The following is a 20,242-nucleotide window of genomic DNA, read 5'->3' as shown; positions in this document are numbered from 1 at the left end:
AGCACCAACCGGTACTTATAGTCTACTGAAAGGTGTGGGGATACAGAACACTATCCAGGCCCTTCTTGAAGTGGGAAAGGTCCACCTCAGTTCCAGAAAGGTGTGAGCTATGTATGGCAATGCATCTATGGCTGTAACATATGGATTAGTTAACAATAAAATATGGAATAGCGCACGTACAGCTCTGTTATTATGGGGATGAGATGAAAAACACACCTTCCCTATTGGTGAGTCAACCAGTGAGAGCATGGATGGGCTACTGAGGGTCAGGTCTAGTATAGGTTTTAAACAACATACACACACCTGCAGAGATAAAAATATAAATAAAAAATTACAGCAAAGTCTTACGGTGCCACTGGAAGGTTATAAAGTGATAGAAACTCCTCAATAAGTAAATTGAATTTGAATTAAAAAGTTGAATCAAAAATAACCAACATTTTAGAAATAAAGATTTATGTTTTAAATAAAAAGTCTCTGCTGTTTTAAATCAAGTACGTGTGTGGGAAAATGTATGTTTGTCCGTTGATGTTTATTTATTTATTTATTTTTTCCCCGAGACCCTAGAATGACGTTCGCGTTCGACCACCGCGCTTTTACTTCCGGTTGTGCTACAGAACGTAGCGCCGCTGAACGCGCCCCTGGTAACCAAGGCAATGACGCTATTCCCCGTTACCAAGGCATTCTCAAGGCAAACACTAGATAGCTAGGCTAGCAAATCTGCCAGATAATCTTATAAAATAACCTACATTAATCCTCTTGATCGAGTTGAATTTTAAGTACAAAAGCTTTGATCCGAAAGTCTTTCCAGCATATAAAATTTAGCTCCTAGTCTGTTAGCCGCGTGCCCTAAAACAGAGGCAGAAACACCCATTTTAGTCTTTTGGATTAGCTCAGCCCACAAGCTAGCTAGTAACGTTAGCTTCTTAGCCACAATGGTAAGTAGCTGCTATCCATAATATGCTGTTTGTGGCTAACCAGGCCACCTGTTCGCTTTGACAGATTAGCATGATAAACGGCTGTCTGTTTTCTAAACACGTTGCTGTGTCGCTCGCCAGCTCGACCTGGATTCAAATAGGAATAGACAGTTAGCATCCCCACACATGTAACGTTATCTCTGAAGCTCATATGAACAGGCCCTGTCACTAGGGAAAATCCTCTTGAGGTTAGCTGGTCAGCTAGTTGTGGTTGCTATTACAAGCTCTTTTTTTGTACTTGAAACAACTCTAACCTCATTGAGCATCTGCTCGCTTCACTTGTGGTGCCAGTGGTGTTTCTAACCTCCCACTTTCCTCTCTCCATGTAGGCTGAATTTGGTTTTAATGAACATCATCAGAACGAAGTCATCAATTACATGCGATTTGCACGTTCAAAGAGGGTCCTGAGACTCAAGACCATTGACTCATGCTTTGAGGAACTCAAAGAGAGCAGGTGATTGCTCATATATTGTTAACTTTTTTGGTGTCATTGTTTATCATGTAAAAGTGGTTATCAGTTCAAATGTCTGATTGATCTTTACTATGGTTTGTGTGTGTGTGTGTGTGTGTGTGTGTCTGCAGGCTGGTGGAGGAAACCTTCACGGTGGACGAGGTGAGGGAGATGCTGGATGGGCTGCAGGCGGTGGTGCGGGGGGAGGTGGAGACAGAGCTCATCAACACAGCCCACACCAACGTGCTGCTGCTCCGGCAGCTCTTCTCCCAGGCCGAGAAGTTTTACCTCCGACTGCAGACGGACATCTCAGAGCTGGAGAACAGGTTCGATCTCGCTGTTTAATTAGAAACTGAAACTACCCAGCAAGCATTTGATGGACAGTGATGAACAGGAGGTGGCCAAGTTCAGTGTCAATCTGAACAAGCGCAAAATTCTTATGGCTTGGTAAAACTAAAAATTCATATTAAAGCAGCTGTTGAAACTGTTTTGAACTGATATAAAAGAGATATTTAGGTCCTGATTTAACGAAATGATACAAGTAGCAGCCATGGACGACTGCAGGCATCGTCTCAACTCATTTTGGCGCTATATTTTATATACTATATAGTCAACATCTATTCATCGTTAAAGTTTGATGGAGGCACATCATCAACACTTTAAAAAAATGATGTGACATAGTAGTTTGAAGTCAAAACAAGTGCCACACCAAAGTGAGAGCTGAACCAGGCCACTGACTGACACACAATACGCCTTCGTGTTCACTGAGAGAAACGCCACTTCCTTCAGTACTCTTTAGATTTAGATCTAGTGTATAAGCCAGGCAAAAAGGTCATTGCCAAGCCACACGTTCTCATGTGAATTCTTCCCCTCTTTTACTCTGCAGAGGTTTCCTTTTCTCACTGACATTCAGCCAACCTCAAAGCCACAGCTTCTGCTACCTTTTAAGAAAATTTCATCATAACGCGCAGAATGAAATTAACTCTGTCTATTATAGAAATTGTTACAGGACTGTTTCATTTGGTATAAAAGCAACAATTCACTGTCTGATTTTTTTTCTCTTAATGGTTGTTGGTAGCTCAGATTTTCTCAGTGTGTACTTTTGTAGTGATGAAGTTTGTGATGACAAGGGAAGTGTTGGGCTTGAAGCTAGTTGTGATGAAAGGACATTTATAAAACAGAGCAACCAAAGAATCCTTCTTGCTGCCAAGGGTGTCTTTGAATTTTTTTTTCTATATTACAAGCCTGTACATAGAGCAATGCGGGCATGAGTGCTGCCATTAAAAAAAAAAGATAAATCTCATTTAATCTGTTGTCAGAATTTACTTTGCACTCTTGACATTGTGCCAAGAAATGTATTAGGGCTTTTTGGCACAAGCATTCATCGTCAGGCCTTGGAACAAGAGAGATGGTTATTACATTAACATCAATTCACAGCAGCACAAGTGAGAGGAATTGGGTTATGAAATGCAAAAATGTCAATGGCAGTTGTTTCAAAAACAGACTTACTAGACAAATTTCTTTGTCAAACCATAGCAACAAGCATAAAAAAATCCTGAGCACTTGTTTAACATGCTACCAGGTGTTTGAGTTCTACCTGTTCCTATTTTTGCCAGTGAGATGGACGAGGCGAAGGCTTTTCCATATTCACTCACTTCACATCTCTGAGGAACTTTGCTACAAGGGCAAAATAACACAATAATGTGTTTACTGTACAGTGATCACTGCAAAGCACTACAGTACATGCACACAGTTTTGAATGTAGTCTTTATCTTCTATGGCGTTCAGGTGAACTTCATGTAACTTCTGACCTCCTGTAACCTTTGCAGAACTCAAAGACCTTTACTGATGTTACAAGCGATGTACTTGTTTTGGAAAAATTCTTTTGTTTGTAATAAGCGAACAGTAGGTGGATAAACAAGCCCCTGAAGCTTGTTTTGCAGGCCTCAGCCCTAAACTGTTATGGTGTCAGAAGCAGGGAATACGCCCCGTGTTACAGATCTACGTGCGTTCAGCAGCTTTTTCAAACCACATTTAAGCCTTGCATAGTGCTGCTTTGTTCACCACAAGCATATAGCTTATACTTTTAGTGTTAAACTGTCATCAGGAACATGATGGGTGTAATATTTTCCTTTTGAAAGATGCGTAACTGCCAAATAGTGGATTTCTCCGCTTCACATAAGTCATCTACTAGAATGTTGCCAAACATCTCTGTAAAATAATGTGTAGGCCAAGGTGCGACTGTGCTCCTTAGAGACTGTGGTAAAGAAATGGCTGCAGTTGCTGAATGCGTTGGCCACGAGTATAGATTATCAGATTAATTTCACTGTCTACTCAATGTTGTTGTTGTTGTTGTTGTTAACATTACATTATTTGTAAGATTTTAAGCTTATCTATCTTCCTTCCTCTGCTATTTCCTTCATCATTCCCTTGCCCAACCCTTTGCTTATACCTCTATCATTATAGGGAGCTGTTAGAGCAAGTGGCGGAGTTTGAGAAGACTGACTTTAAAACCACTGATAAGGTGAGTATCTTGTGCAGCTGTGCCCCATTTAGAGCATGAAACATCCCCATTAACGTGGTAGTAGTCATCCATCATGTGCTCACAGGGTGTTCACACATACATGGAAATCAGTAACTAGACAGCAGCGCAGCGTTCCAAGGCATTTGAAGTAGTTTCTCATGTCAGGCCATCAGCCCTTCACACCTATCCACACGTTTCAGAAGTCACACATAACAGAGGTTGCCGTGTGGTTTAACAACACATGGCTGAACAACAAATCAATTCCTGTCACGAACACTCATTACTATTCTGTGCGATTCACACCTTGCTCTTTACCTTTACACTCTATAATCATCAGTCACATTTCTAAGACAAGCAAGACTACATGGATATCAAAATATATTCTTTCTTTGCTTTTACCTGCGTGCAGCAACAGGGCATAGCCTACATGTTTTGACTAAGAAATCAACGGTTGTGTATTCACTGATACGTTCTCTGTATGTACATAGCAAATGCTGAATTCAGTTTGTTTTATGATTTCAGTAGGTTTTGAAAATATTCTCTCATTTCAATTGCAATGTTTTTACTTTATTCTCAGGTAAACCAGGAAACTAGCAAACCCAAGTTAGCACCACTGAATGAAGGCGGGGTGTCAGAGCTTCTAAACAAGGTAAAGAAATATGTTACCTGGGTTAGATGTACAGGTTGACTGTGAAAAGTTGGACCCTCATTATCACATTCATACAACCTTATACACTTTATTCCTCATTTCTTCTTCAGGAGATATCGAGACTACAGCAGGAAAATGATAAATTGAAAACCAGGCTTCGGACTTTAGAATCCCAGGTATAAAAATTCAGTCACACATTTTTGATGTGGACCGCATTGTCCTTACAATCGGCCCACTAGTTTATATTGCTCTTAACTCTATGTTCTGATTTCCCTTTTTAGGCCATGAGTGCGCTAGATGAGAAAACCAAGGCAGAGCGGGCTCTGAAAGACCTTCAGAAGGTGCAAGGTGAACAGCAGGTACTGTCCAGAGTTTGTCTTGCAAGTAGTATCAGTTAAATCTTTGTTTACAACTACATTTTGCTTCTGTATCGTGCTGCTCTCATGTTTTGCTCCTTTGTTTTTCATTTCATTGTGTCTGAACAATTGCTGTCATTTGATTTTATCTGCTAACTTGGACCTGCGATGGTATGTATGCAAATGACCAAAAGGGTTACTTTTTCAGTGATTGTGAATAGGAATAGAAGATATAGATTCTGTCACATAAAAATATAGGTAGTGTCAAATAAACGCCATGCTTTCCATCTGAACTGATGTGTTGTTTCTTTTCCTTTAAGCTGGCTGCTCATTCCCAGGAGATCAACAGTCTAGAAGACACGGTGGCATCTCTGAAGTCAGACTATGAAAGGTCTCTCACTGCCAACGCCGCCTCCCAGAAGGACCTGCAGGAGAACCTGGTTTCTGCCAAACATGACCTGCTGCGAGTGCAGGAGCAGCTGGCCCTGGCAGAGAAGGTACGTCACTGTTTTCCTTGCCTTTAACTGACCAGCAAACCAGTGTCCGAAACACCCGCCAAGCCAAATGCTACCAATTTGTCTTCAATAAACCACGCTGGCCGGTAATTTATTGAGACAATAACATTTGAATGCCTTGGATATACTGTATACAGTCTTTGGCCTTTGCCTGTTGTCAAACTTTGTCCCTAGTAACCACCGTACACGCTCTGACCATGAGCCAATCAAAACAAAACAATGGCTCTGTATCAAACAGGCTCCTGATTGGCTGCCTGTTGTGCTGGCTTTACACAAAGTGGTAGCGTCTAAACTTCTGCAAGCTTTTCCGTCTGTTTCTCCGCTGCCTGGATGGTTAACTAGCCTGACATTAATTGAAACTTAACATTATTCCCGTGTGGCGAGTCACTTCATGATGAATTACAAACTTGATCCATTGCATAAGTGAATGAGCAAGTTTTAAATAAAAACTCTAAATCTGCTCTTGTTTCTTTATTGAATGTGTCACACAGGACACGATTCTATACATTAAATAGTATTGAAAACAGGTAGAGTGAGATATTTCTTTGAAAAATGTATATTCATAATTTTGGCTGGTAAAAAGTATTCTTAGCAGGTAAATTCTTTTGGTTTACAAGCTCTTGACAGGTGAGCCGAAAAGTGAATTTTGGACACTGCCAGCAACCCTCCATACTCTGTACCAATCTGGTCCTCTTATTGCATTCAGCTTGCATGCGCTTATGTGCATGTGTGTGTGTGTGTGTATGTGTGCAGGAGCTGGAGAAGAAGTTCCAGCAAACTGCTGCCTACCGCAACATGAAGGAGATCCTGACCAAGAAGAATGAGCAGATCAAAGAGATCAGAAAACGACTGCAGAGGTGAGTGAAGGAATCTGTAACTATAGATTTTAGCAAAAACAATGGAAATGGCATCAGGTCTTTCCATAGTATGCCATTCTCCACTGGCTTGTCAAGCCCTTAGATTGCAGTTTGAGCTGATGGCCTCTGGGTGACGCTTTAGAGTTAAAGAACCAGGGAGTCATTTATCACCGCTGCTATTAGATTTAGATTTTTTTCTTTTAATTTAAATTTTTTTTGCTGAATTTCAGCCATCTTTTACTGCACTATATTGAGCTATTGACTTCTTGTGTGGACTTACATGTTTTATCGTGCTTTTATGTAATGTGTTTTTATTTTTATTGTGTTTTTATTGTGTGTGTTTTTTTCTTTAAACCCCGCCTGCAACCCAAATTTCCCTTATGGGACTGTAAAGTTTTAATTTAAGTTGAATCAAACAATTTTTGTGGCTCTGTACTGGTAGGGGCCACAGTACTTTGTTCACACTCTGTATATGTCACGCTCAATCCTTTGTGAAATAGTATAACTGGCTTTCTTAATATGATATCTGTGCTGTCTCTTGCAGATATGAGTCCGATGAATGAGCCTCACCCAGACGACCAGGGGGGTAAGAAGGGACCAAAATTTATACCTGTGGTTTGGAAGAGGTTTCGAGAAACCATCAGTTCTACTGCTCTAGCATTAGAGAGACAGAAAGAGGCGCTTCCATGAAGATCTGGTTGTTTCATGCTTTATCCAGCATCTTAAGTAGTCATTGGCTTTAGTAGAGAGGGCCGGGGGGAGGAGAGGGGGGTTGGAGGTAGATGAACACACAACTGAAGTAGTGACAAGTTGTAGCCTTCTTCAGCTGTGCTTTTTTTCTGCATCTCAATTCGGAGCTCATTTTCAGGCCTCCCTCAGTGCTCTATGCAAGTACTATCATGTCCCTGTTTAAAGAGGCCTTGTCCGAACTGGACAGATACTCTGCCTGAAGCTCTGCAGTTTTATCTGTCTGATAGGTATAGGTTATGCATAGTTTTATGGCACCCAGTCATTAGTTATTGCCTCTACTTGTGGTTATTCTATTCATCAGTCTTACTTTTAGCTGCCGTTTAGTCAAAATTCAGCTAGACGAACTCAGAGTTCCAAGCCAACCCCAAGTCATTGTGTTTGTTGATGGCGAATAGATTCAAAATAATTGTACTTGACCCTTCAGATGTCACTCTCACTATAATTTGTTTACCTAAACATTTCATAGCATTTTGGAGGAAAATTTGGGGCAATAGGAATGAAAGTATGATGATTGGAAATATTCCATGTTTACTCTAATTTCTTACATTTATATTTTCTGCTCTTGCATATTGAATGACGTGGAAAAAACATTGTGATCCAGAAATATATTATATTTCCCTATTTCCCTACACAGTGTGCATAGAATATTTTTGTCTAAAAACTTTAACTGCGTACTTTTCTTATTGCTTTGGGTGATGGAGTGTAAGAGAAAAACTATATATGATTCTGTTCATGATGTAATGCTCTTGTAGAGTATGATACATCTACAGTATATTATACTAGATGTGGATTTGTTTGTATTGTGCAAAGTCTGGGGTAATAAAAGCTGTTACCAAAACAAATGTGTTGTCCTTTTTATTGAGTTTAAACAATACATTTGGTCATCCTCATATCATGTCATTTTTCACATAAGTCCAGGATATATTTGATCATCTAAACCGAAGTTCTTATATTATAATATTTTGGAACTTTTAAACCTATCATAACTCAAATACAGGCCTGTTTTACTCCAGTGTGTTAGCTGTTACTATGGTCTGGCCTTATCAAAATATCAGACAATAAATGTTCCCTGCGTTGGACTGGCGATTTGTCCAGGTTGTCTTCCTTTTTTCATCCAATGTATGCTGGGATCGACTCCTGCCTGCTGTGCCCCTGATAAAGAATAAACAGGTAGAGAGAATGAATATGAATGAAAGACTGGAAAAAAATCACATTGTCTAGAACTGACAGTGTTTCAACAAGGGGGTGCTACTGCAATTATGGATTGGGCATGCACCAATTAATGAAATACAATGTCTTTCTTCAAAAACCATGAAAAGCTCTGCACCTACGTGACATATAATGTATAATCACACTCTGGCACATACTGAACTGGATGCAAAATATTTCACCAGTGTTGAAGAGGATCTGGACTATATCACCAAGTCTTGGGAGGAGGCTATGATGATCTGCTCTGGTCTTGACCGCACTGGGAAAGGCATCCACTGCCTCATTGGACAGAGTACAGTAGAGAGAGACAGGAAATGGGGTGACATGCAACAGTGGTCCCAGGCCAGATTCAAACCTCAAGCACAAGTGGTGAAGAAAAGACCAAGATCTTCTTTCACAAGACAATGTATATGTGTGCATGTAAATACTTGTTAGGAGTGACATTATTGAACAGATTAAATAGAGAAAAAAGTCTATAAACTCTCTAAGCCAGAAAGATCAGACCAGGCCGGGGGACAAATGATCACGTGAAGATGTATCTGCTATCTTGATCAGGCCTCTAGAACGAGAAGTTTGTATCATCAGGACAAATCCAGAGGAATAAGAATTTGGTTTTAAAAAAGAGCCGCAAGTTTGACCACATTTCATCTACTTCTTCAGCTCATGCGACATGTTAAGGAAAACAGCTGCTGTTGACACCAACTTCTGTGTGTTGTTAACCAAAGAAGATTGAGCAGAGTAAGAGACAAAGTGGTCACCAGTCAACCGTCACTCCCTCTTGTTTTTAGTGAAACTCTTCAAGCCACAGTCTGTCCTGACTTAAACTTGCTCTGCGTCATGTGACTGTATGCATGGTCTACCTAACTTCCTATAGGTGCAGAGGAAGGAGGCGGACCGTCGAGGGACCTATAGAAAAACTCAAAAACTCTTTGATCTGCTGTCTTCTAAATGAGCTTGCTCTGAAACAGTGATTCTCAACCTTTTTAATATCAAAGACCCCTAATTTAGTCCACATTAGAGCCACGGACCCCCATTTGATGAGATTTTGTCTCTCTGACCCAAATCTGAGAATATTTCTATTGTTAGATATGATTTTGTCCAGAATTCCCATACTATCTGGATTGTAGGTAGAGAGATAACAGTGAAACTATGATCAAAACAGTCATTCTCCTACCTTCTCTAATTGTGTTAACTTCTTGTAAATAAAATAATGAAGTTTAACAATTCATCAGTTTGCTGGGGACCCCTCTGGAATTCCCTCAAGGACCCCTGGTGGTCCCCGGACCCCACGTTGAGAACCACTGATCTAAAAGATGATCTGAAAGAAGCGTCACTTATCTCAAATACCAGGGCAGAGATCAGAAAAAAAAGGAACTATCTAGCTGCACCATCTGGAGCTACAAACCCTAATCAGTGTGGTGTGTTTGTGTGTTAATGCGCGTGCGTCAAATATTGTGTGTGCATCTGTCTGTTTTACAGTATCAAGGCAGCAATTAACGGTAACTGACGGGTAAAAACTGCCGATTAATTCAAATAGGATGCAGATGGCAAGCTGATGACAATCAGTGCGTGAAATAAATCACAGCAAGCAGGTACACAGGAAGTGGTGACTAGTGTCTCAGCAGCAGCAGCAGACTCAAACTCCCCTGCTGCTGCTGAGAGAACACGAGCGACAGAACTTTCCCAGAATGTGCTGGGGCGACTGTTAATACACATCACAGCGGTGTAAACATTCACAGCAGCACTGTCAAGGCATCAGAGGGGGTTTCTCCACTTCACTCACAAAGCAAAAGTGTTGTTTGGTTTTTCTTCAGAATCATCGAGTGCGTTTCTGCTTGTGAGAATTTGCGTGCGTGAGAATTTGCGTGCATTTCCAGGGAGGTTTTAGGTAGTGTCCAGAGTCTGATTGTTGTGATTTATAAATAAACAGTTGTTAACTAAAGGTGCATAGCACAAAGTTAATGTTACTTTTGAGTGACCTCAGTATTGCCAGTTACCAGTGTTTATCCTCTGTGCATCTGTTTATCATCAATGGATATAATCTCTGCGGATCACCTTTCTCCTACAAATCTTTCTCCTTTCTTTCAGCACCCTTCTCTCTGTCTCCCCGTTTGACTCCCCAACTTTCTCCACAGGGGGCATGGCCAAGCACCAGGAGGAGTACACTGACCTGGAGGCAGAGACTGAGGTTTCCACAGATAACCTGTATAAGCAGATCTCAGCTACCAGCAGCTCAACATCAAACTGTCTCTGTAATCTGACGTCTGCCATTTACAAAACACTGTCACGGATCAAGATTAGAGAGGAGCAGATACCTGACCAACACAAGTCATTTCCAGTTTTGAGAATGTCTGGTCATTATTTCACACCATCATTTTCACCTTGTTGATATGACAATGTAGAATTATTTCCTTGAAACTGCACCGTATATGATGAATACAGCTGATGAAGCAGGAAGCGAGCTGGCTCCTCTGCCGCTTCTGCTTCGCAGCTACGACTCCTCTTCACTCGTCAGAGGCAAAGTCAAGGCAGAGGACAAATCTGCTCACCAGAATCCACCTGAAGTTATGTACTGATATATGATTCACATATAGATATGGCCTGGATCACGCTTGAATTTTGGCTTATTTTGAACCTTTCATTATCACATATTGCTTTATCGACTCTCTTTTCTGTTAACAATACATGAAAAACCTCAGATATACCCTTTCTATATGTCTCAGATAAATGTTGCCTATACTGTATATACACTGTATACTGTATAAATACTGTTTCAGAAAATCTGCAAATCTGTCCTACAACAAGACCTCCTACCGTTATACGGGTGAGCGATAAAACACTACTAAATGAGTTGTGGGACAAGGCACAACTATTATCTATTTTACCAAAAGATATCACCACCATCAACGGCCTCATTCAAGTACTAGTAGTTCACATAAGCACTTTAGATGTACATTTAAAGAATTACAGCGTTGTTACCCTCACTGGTTTCAAGCATGAATCAGCATAATCTTACCTTAGAGCCAACAGTTCATATGCAAAGTGTGTTGATGAAAAAATTTAAATACTCTAGCTTTTGTCATACCACTGTACGTCCGGTTTTACAGCGAATCACTGTATTCCTTGTAAGTCACTGATCAATATGAATAAATTTTTTTTCTCAGTTTTTCTCTGACTCAAGCAGTGATTGAGTGGTTACAGATGAGTAACTGTAACTGCATCATTTGATTGAATGAAGCATATTATTGGATGTTTGGTGGCCAACTGACTGATACACCTTTCAAATGAGATCAATCAGACCTAACTGCAAGGGCTTCCCCTGTCGTGACTGTGGAACCTCATTACAGCCTGTTATGCCGTATGAACTAATATCATACAGCCTGTGTCTAATACTAGTGCAATACTAGTGACTAATCCGTCTGAATGTCATTCCAGATGAACCATTTGATAGACTATTTATGTTCCCCGGAGTTTCTCCCCGCAGTGACGTCTGATGCCAAATCTGAGGCTTCACTTCCAGATATGTCTGGTCAAAACTCAATATGATCCTTCATAACTGCTGACTGTAATAAAGCCTTCTGCATTTTTCAGAGTGAGGTTATCGACGCTTTACTGACGCTCATTCGCGTCAGTCGGCACAGTGGCTCAGCGGCTGGGTCTGTGCCAGCCTGGGTTTCCCCCCGCAGTCCAAATGCATGCAAGTGTCAATGTCTGTCTATCTGTGTTAGCTCTGGGATGGACTGGGGACCTGTCCAGGGTGTTTCCCTGCCTTCCACTAATGCATGCTGGGATAGTTAGGTAAAGAAAATGAATGAACGAGCACTGGCACTGTAGTTTTTCTTTTGTCTGTCAAAGCAAAAATGTGCATCACCACAAGATGCAAAGGAAATCACCTTTAGACTCTACATCATGTGAAATGCGTCTGTAAACAATGAATGAGGTTTAGTCAGAACAGGCCAATGCATGGAAAGTCTTTGTAAATATATATTAAGATACATTCTTGCCCTGTGAAATAAAGCCATTTTGATTTTTGTAATGAGTCTTGGACATTTCTTTTTTGCTGGGAACTACTGTTTTTGACTGGATCTTAATGTATATTTACGAAGACTTCCCATGCATTGGCCTATTCTGACCAAAGATTACCTGTCCATTCTATACTATAAGAACCCAATGCAACGCCTTCCCTTCTGTTTCTGTCTAGTGATGAATAAGGTTTAATTTTGAGAGACTCTGAGTATGGTTCACTTTCTTGTCTGCACACATTATACTATACATGTTTTATATTTAGATATAGATTGTGTGGAGATTCGAGCAACGCAAACACTTCCTTGCACTTTGTCAGTTAGTAGTGCTGTTTGTAGTGAAACCTCTTCTCTCGTCTGTCACTTTCTTCAACAGTGCGTTCTCAGAATAAAATGCCCTGCATGATTCAGCCGTTTTCCTGTGCCTTGCTGTGGTTCAAACCGAGAAACGCAACCAGCAACTGGTGAAAACTGAAATGTCGTACAGCCACTCTCTCACCCTCCTGCGTCTGATGCTCATGTATGCCAAGACTGCAAATGTTAAATCAGGTTGGGTACTGAAACTGTAAAGAGGATGGTACCTCACTCTCTGTTGTACAGAATATGTTCAAAGGAGCCAAAACAGCCACACAAGAGAGAGACAGGACTCTTTCTTACACCCACTCACAGGAAACAACACGCGTACACACACACGCACACACTTACATACAAAACTGACATAAACACTTTCTTGATTATGATTTCAAACCTTTCTTGGCTTTGTAAACTCAGATTTGCTGGTGATACTGGAAAGTTTCATTTGTAGGTTATGTCTTAATGTAACAATGTTAAATCCTTTCCCTGGTTTCGAGGTTTAGGAAATGAGTGTCATCATTTTTCGATGTCAGTGTTTTTGTTTGCGTTTCAGCAAAACAGGTGGAATAACAGGGACTTTTTACTTTTAGATTCTTTGTATTAGTGTGGTCAGCTTGGTGACCTTTTGCCATTTTATCCTTGGTAATACCAATGAAGCTTGCACTTCCCTGTCTTTAAAGGAAAGTTCCTGTTTTTTTCATGTGATATTGATATCACATGAAATTGTTTGGTCATAGACAATGAGCCAAACAAACTAGAATGTATGGTTTGGTAGCCTGGTTATCATCGTGTAAATATAGATAAATAATCAATGCTTATGCTATGAATGGGACTCCCATTAAATTAAGTTTAACAATATAAACAAGGATGCTTTTCCAACAAATTTGAAACATGTTTGGTCTTTCCTAATGACTCCAGTTCATTTATAATTAACAGACGCTACATTTTTCCCTCTTAGATTATCTCATTGTTTAATAGCTGAATTCTTAACTTAACAAGAAGAAAATCACGCCTCTCAAAAACAGGTCTCCCTCACACCATTGATAATGTCCTGTAATTGGTGGACATACTCACCATTTCATTTACACTTTAAGCATTTAGCTGACACTCATCCAGAGTCATTAGGCCATCCTGCCTGAACCTCAGACAACTGGAAACACTGCTGGCCCAAAGTGTGAAAATGGGCAGTGGAGGCTACAACATCCCACCATCCACTACCTCATGTTTTGATGCTTTATCACACCTCATGCCATGGTTTTCAGTTTCAAGTGTCAGTCATCCGTGGTCTTAAGTGCTCCACCTGTGTATACAGTGTGCTAAAAATGGGCTATGACTTGAAGAAACTTAATACACTGTGGAGGGGATGTGAGAGTATTGTTTTGGTTCCAGCCTGATGGTCGTGGTTCACTGGGTTTAGTCTGATACAACTTTCATACAGTCGCTGTCCAACAGTTCCACAAAGTTATGTTCAGTTGTCTTTCAAGATTATGCATAGTTTGCTACTGGCCTATTTTATAATTGGAGATAGTCATTTACGGCAGTGTGTACAAAGTGTCATATCTTTCCACACTGAAAAAAAAAAAAAAAGAAACAGCTAGACAGATAGAGAGATATGTCAGCACGTGATGCTGCTGTGGTTAAAGGGAAACCATATAAGCAAGTGGAGATGAGGCTGGTTGTAAAAATTCATCAGGCTTCTCAGAGAGAGGAACAGAACAGTGACGAATAGACTGCTCTCAACACCTCACTACTGACATCTCATTACTGACTGGGTAAGTGATTTGTTGGATTGCTAGAAAATTGCACAAAATCCACAGTGCACTTGCTGTTTGACTTTAAGTATAATATTAGCACCATATGTCATATTTAATCCCTGTCACACTGTCTGTTTTTTTGTAAAATACAAAGAATACAAAGAATATGAGACAAGCAACTTCTTATATCTTATTCTGTTACTTTTTCTGCTTCCTTGCAGATAAAATGGACTACCAATATATGACTGATATGACCACTGATGATCCACTTGGTGATATTGTAAGTATTATTTGTAAATAATAACCTTTAGCTGTGACACCAGAGAGAGACAACGAACCAACAACTTAGTATTTATATGCTCCTGAAGGAAGACTGTCTATCCTGAGCGTTGCTGATATACTGTATGATTGTTTACATACATGGGAGGAGGTTAAAAAAAAAAACTGGGGCTGAGCAGAGCGGGTGGCAGTGTGGGTGCTGACTACTTACCATGTAATCAGAGGAAAAGTAACAACTTTCACAACTAGTCTGTTACACATTCTTCTCTGTTCTTGAGGTTTGTTTATGGTGCAGTACACAAGCTATGACCTTAAAAAATGTCATATGGTTTCATGGCACTGCATCAACAAGCCCAAATTAGTGTGTGCAAAACAACACATGCTCGGTACGAAATGTGATATATTTTGTATTCCTCATGTGTCTTTATTTAATGTGTTACACAATACATTTGATGCGCCAGGTAGATGTTGTATCTAAAGCATGCATCTATAGGATGATTACATACAGCAGTCAAAGTCGCAGCAGTATCAGCATCAAAATTTCCATTGTTTTTTTTGAAAAACCATGCCCCTCGCTTCGCCCCCCTGTTTATCTCTGTCCTACATCTGTGTTAAAGTCGACGGTGCTGGGTTACTGCCTTGTGCTGCGGGCCCCTTTCTGGAGCCCCTCAGGATCGTTTACCCCCCTCAGCCCTGGATAGCAGCAGGAAGTTGTGCAGTAGTGTGGTTTCTCCCTCACAGACACAACACCTGCACCTGACAGCAGTTCCTGCACACTCTGGTTAGCCTGAACGTCACCAGCAGCGTTTGATGTCATATCATTTTATCCCCACGAGATGCATCACTGTTATGAAACCCTGACAGCAGAAAAAAAAACATGCCAGACAGGAAATGATAGCAAACTGTGTCACAATGTCTTAGGTAGTTACCAAGAAAGGATGAGGAAAATAATCAGGCGGTGGTATTTGTTGCATGAAACCTACTCTTAAATATCACATCAGATAATCCTTTTCTTTTTTGATTGCAGGACTATACTTATTCTTCTGGTTTCACAAACGACTATGATGGTGACAGTATTGAAAACGGCATGTGTGACAAGAGCTGGGTCAGGAAGTTTCGTGGGCAGTATGAACCGCCACTCTTCTGGATCATCTTCATCCTGGGGGCCCTGGGTAACCTGATGGTGGTTTGGATCTACACCACTGTGCGCAACCGCCTGAAAACAATGACCGATGTGTACCTGCTAAATCTGGCTGTGGCTGACCTGCTCTTCCTGGGCACGCTGCCCTTCTGGTCTGTTGACGCCACCCAGGGCTGGAAGTTCGGCCTCGGCCTCTGCAAAATGGTGTCGGCAGTCTACAAGATCAACTTCTTCAGCAGCATGCTCTTGCTCACCTGCATTAGCGTGGACCGCTACATTGCTATTGTACAGGTCACCAAAGCCCAGAACCTGAAGAAGAAAAGGCTTTTCTACAGCAAACTGGCCTGCCTGGGCGTGTGGCTCGTCTCCTCTCTCCTGGCCCTCCCCGAGTTTATCTTTTCCCAGGTCAAGACTGACCAACAGGATCAGTCCTTCTGTGTTATGGTCTACTGGAACAACTGGAACAACCGGACCAAGATCCTGGTGCTGTCCCTGCAGATCTGCATGGGCTTCTGCCTGCCCTTACTGGTGATGGTGCTCTGTTACGCTGTCATCATTCGCACTCTGCTGCAGGCCAAGAGCTTTGAGAAACATAAGGCCCTGCGGGTCATCTTTGCTGTGGTGGCTGTGTTTGTCCTCTCTCAGCTGCCGTACAACAGTCTGCTGGTAATGGAGGCCTCGCAGGCAGCTAACACCACCATCACCGACTGTGACATTGCGATGCACTTCGATGTAGCCGGACAGATTGCCAAGAGTCTGGCGTACACTCACGCCTGCCTGAACCCATTCCTCTACGTCTTCATTGGCGTTCGCTTCCGACAAGATCTCATGAGGATTGCCAAGATGTGTCTGGGCAGGGGAGGTCTCACTAAAATACAGGCGGTTCCCAAACGTCCCTCTGTCATGTCCGACACTGAGACTACCCCTGCCCTTTCCATATAAATAACCCCTTTCCTAAACTGGGGACCTGAGCCTATGTTTCAACATAATCATCATGTATTAACTAACTTACTCTAAAGGCCTTATCAAACGTCATATGTCACCCCATGCCATATACAGTAGGTTGCTGGGAGATCAAAGATAGGATTTGCAACTGTTAAAGCAGAACTTCTTCAAGGCTTACCTTCACCATATTCTAACAGTCAAGAAAGGTCAAATATTCCTAATTCTTAAATCGCTTGTATAAACTGTATATTCGTGTAAATACTCTGAATTGTACCAATGTTTTTTTTTTTTTTTTTTTTTTATAACTGTGACTGTAACTGTTTTTCCATTATGTATTTACAGTGTGCTGCTGTAGTTTGTTTATTTTTTGATTATCAGGTAAAAAAACTATTAAAATGATTAAAAAAATGATGAAATCCGAAGCATTCTGTAATTATTTGTCGCTGCTAAGAGAAAGTGTCTCACTCAGCAAAACAGAAGAAGGGAGAAGGTATAAAAGGGAGAATACCAGTTTGTGCACACGAGTGAATGCGCTGGCATAGGCTTTCTTTATATAAAAAAAACGCTTTCGCTGGTGTAACGTACATTCCGTGGTGGGAAACGTAGTTGTGAATGTGGCTAGTCCAGTCCACAATGTTTTCGCTCTGACTGTCTATGACTTGCCATTGACAGTCTGTGCCTCGTCTACCGCAGACGCTCTCAACTGTTGCACCTTGTCTCAGTCTGGGTATGAGTTGGCAGTTTCAAAGTAAGGCTGTGTGATGCCCATCCAAACTGGCATGAAAGACGTGCGTGCATTGACCTCACAACGGCTGTGACTCAGTGTAAAAAAATTCAGACCAGGCAGGCAAGTTGCACGTCAGCTCTTTGCTTCATGTTCAGACCACAACTCCACATCACTTTGAAGATGACGAAAGCATACGATTTCATTTTCAACACATTCAAAACCAGCACATTGAATTATTGGCATTTTTTTACTCAAAGCCACACAAATCTGCTCAAGAGGCAATGCAGAATCCATCTGAATTGTTTTTTTTTTTTACTTGTTTGGCCCATGCCACCGAAAAACATCAAAGGTATCTAACTGTAAATGGTGGGCTGTTATCCTGGAAAGGCCTGCTTATCATTCCTCTCTCCAATACAGCCCCGATACGCTGAACGCAAGAGTGAGCTGTGGGCGGTGAGCTCTGTGTCGCATAATCCCAGTTTCATGACACCCCCAAACATGCAGAAACTGCTGGTATCGACGTGTTAAGTCTGAAATTGGACAAAATAGACTGAGACTGAGGTTGGCATCATGGCTTGCTCTGCTTGTGTTCCATCCATGAAGCAAAACAAACAAATGCAGCTCCATATTTACACTTCAAAAGATAAATGATGCACATTTAACAGTCCAAGAGTGTGATTCTGTGCTCATTTGATATGGTTCAGTACTGCAGAAGGCATTTGATTTGATAGAAAAGTTGGTTTAAGTTGGCATATCTATTAAAGGCTCATAACCACCTCTATCTATGGCATATTTAGGGCATAATGATTAAGTCTGGGGTTCAAGCATCTGCCTGTCTATCTATTTACACAAAGATAGACAGAGAGAGGGAGACATGCTGTATCCCACAGCGATAGTAAAAACAAGCCCTGGGATGTTATTGAGGTCGTTGAGGTTGGGCCAACACAACTGCAGAGTACCTGCTGAATTCAGGTGAGACCACAGACACATGCTTTCTTTTCCCTCCTTCGTGCTGGTTCTCCCTCTCTCACGACAAGAAACCATCAGTCAAGTCAACAACAGCATGCTCCCTCTAAACTGTAGAGCCGAGGCCTTTCCAAGACTCTCACTCTGGGTGTCCATGGAGACCCTGGCAGATGACTCAAATTTGTCTTTTCTGGCAACTATGAAGGTCAATATTACTACTCATCTGTCATCTTAATCTGAATTACTTTGATTATTCCAAGTTATTTAATCTACCGACCTCGATTTGATTTTCCCTCCGCAGTGTCGCTATCAACACAATACAAAACATACCTTTGTGAATCTGTCACAAGGCTTGCAATGATATTTCACAATTTATCATAAGCGCACCAGACTTAAAAGAGTGTGACCCATTTTAAAAAGGAGAAATTGCTAAAAATGCAATCATTTCCTGTTGCAAAATGCAATTTGTCTTCTGCTCTGAAATGCACGGACTAGTCAAGTCCACATGTAGCGAGTTTAGCTGTGGTCTACAGGTGCTTGTATGACGATATGGGCATCTGCCATGTGTGAGTAAACCAGGTCAAAAGCATCCTCAGAAAACTGTGTGTCCTATATATCTAAATCAATGGAGCATTACCCGAGTTAAAGGCTTGTTTCATGCATTCCCATGCTACATAACATATACACTCATGGCACTGTAAGACACTTTGGATAAAATCCGAATGTGGATGTACAGGGTCTTAATACCCTTTATTTTCGTATGGGTTAATGGTAATGTCTACCACAAGATGGCGTAGCTAGCATAGCAGAGTAAGCCTGTGGTTTAGCCATCAGTGCGAGTGACTGGTAAACACACAAGTTGGAAATGAAACTAACCCCATCTAGTGGCAGCCTGGAGGGGAGGCCAGGTCTGTGGGAGCAGATCCACACATCAAGTTTCAAGTTCATGAGGTTTGTCTTGTTCTACATTAATGCAAAGAGAATCTCTTTTCAAAAGACCTGCTAATTGACAGGCAGATTGATCGTATATAGCGTTCCTAATATTCCATGTTGTTATTTTATTATTCCCCGACTCAGAAGTACTGTGGTAATTGCCACTTGGGAAAATAGTAAAAAGTAAAAACTGAGCAGGTCGACTGTATAGTGAAGAATGTGAAAGACTCACAAGTAGAGCAGCACCTGTGGTTTGGGAACATCCCATCCATCTTTCCGCACAAGGGGATTTGGGTGTGTGTGTACATGAGTGTGTGTGTGTGTGTGTGTGTGTGTGTGTGTGTGTGTGAGCATGGAGGAGACATGAGAGAGAGAGAAAGAGAAAGAAAGAGAGAGAGAGAGAGGGAGAGCATGGGAGAGTCTATGACTAATAGGAGAGACAGAGGAGGCATATGTGACCCATTGACATTGACCGGGCTGCATTCTGGTTACAACGGGCCGGATCTGGTTCTGTGGACCAGAGAGAGACTGGGGGACAATGGCTCATGTATCAACAATGACCCGCTGGCTTTGAACACCATTTATTATTATAACAAGTAAAGTTTGTTGTCACAAATAGCTCATCATGAAAGTTAGGGGCCTGGACCTTTGGCGAAGTTGCAGCGCATTGTGTAGAACACGCTAAAACGATGCATATAGGAAACGAAATGGAAAGGGAAGATCATCCTTTATCCAAGCAAACAGGATCTTCATACCGCTCCTCCGTGTAAAAAGAAATGTAATAGAACTTGGACCTCCACAATCACAGCCCAAACAGGGAGCCTCTTATCATCCGC

General features: G+C 41.4%; 2 protein-coding genes across 2 annotated transcripts; both read left to right on the top strand.

Moving 5' to 3' along the window:
- The first annotated feature begins 701 nt into the window (after positions 1-701).
- Positions 702-7,886, top strand: lztfl1 (leucine zipper transcription factor-like 1). Its single transcript, XM_071915059.2, has 10 exons — positions 702-935; positions 1,304-1,428; positions 1,557-1,751; positions 3,892-3,949; positions 4,527-4,598; positions 4,709-4,774; positions 4,880-4,957; positions 5,275-5,451; positions 6,223-6,326; positions 6,871-7,886. The coding sequence occupies exons 1-10, from the start codon at positions 933-935 to the stop codon at positions 6,887-6,889; spliced, it is 897 nt and encodes a 298-aa protein (XP_071771160.1). The 5' UTR covers positions 702-932; the 3' UTR covers positions 6,890-7,886.
- A 6,434-nt stretch (positions 7,887-14,320) lies between these two features.
- LOC139924105 (C-C chemokine receptor type 9-like) lies at positions 14,321-17,197 on the top strand. Its single transcript, XM_071915037.2, has 3 exons — positions 14,321-14,433; positions 14,637-14,695; positions 15,722-17,197. The coding sequence occupies exons 2-3, from the start codon at positions 14,642-14,644 to the stop codon at positions 16,775-16,777; spliced, it is 1,110 nt and encodes a 369-aa protein (XP_071771138.2). The 5' UTR covers positions 14,321-14,433; positions 14,637-14,641; the 3' UTR covers positions 16,778-17,197.
- The last annotated feature ends 3,045 nt before the right edge of the window (positions 17,198-20,242 follow it).

Source organism: Centroberyx gerrardi, chromosome 22 (assembly GCF_048128805.1).
Source record: "Centroberyx gerrardi isolate f3 chromosome 22, fCenGer3.hap1.cur.20231027, whole genome shotgun sequence".
Taxonomy (NCBI): domain Eukaryota; kingdom Metazoa; phylum Chordata; class Actinopteri; order Beryciformes; family Berycidae; genus Centroberyx; species Centroberyx gerrardi.
This window is presented reverse-complemented; position numbering and strand designations above follow the sequence as displayed.

Coding starts and splice junctions, on each gene's coding strand:
- lztfl1 (XM_071915059.2), top strand. Junction 1,752..3,891: donor ATCTCAGAGCTGGAGAACAG/GTTCGATCTCGC, acceptor CTATCATTATAG/GGAGCTGTTAGAGCAAGTGG. Junction 4,599..4,708: donor TGTCAGAGCTTCTAAACAAG/GTAAAGAAATAT, acceptor TTTCTTCTTCAG/GAGATATCGAGACTACAGCA.
- LOC139924105 (XM_071915037.2), top strand. CDS start 14,642: ATGGACTACCAATATATGACTGATATGACCACTGATGATCCACTTGGT. Junction 14,696..15,721: donor ATGATCCACTTGGTGATATT/GTAAGTATTATT, acceptor TTTTGATTGCAG/GACTATACTTATTCTTCTGG.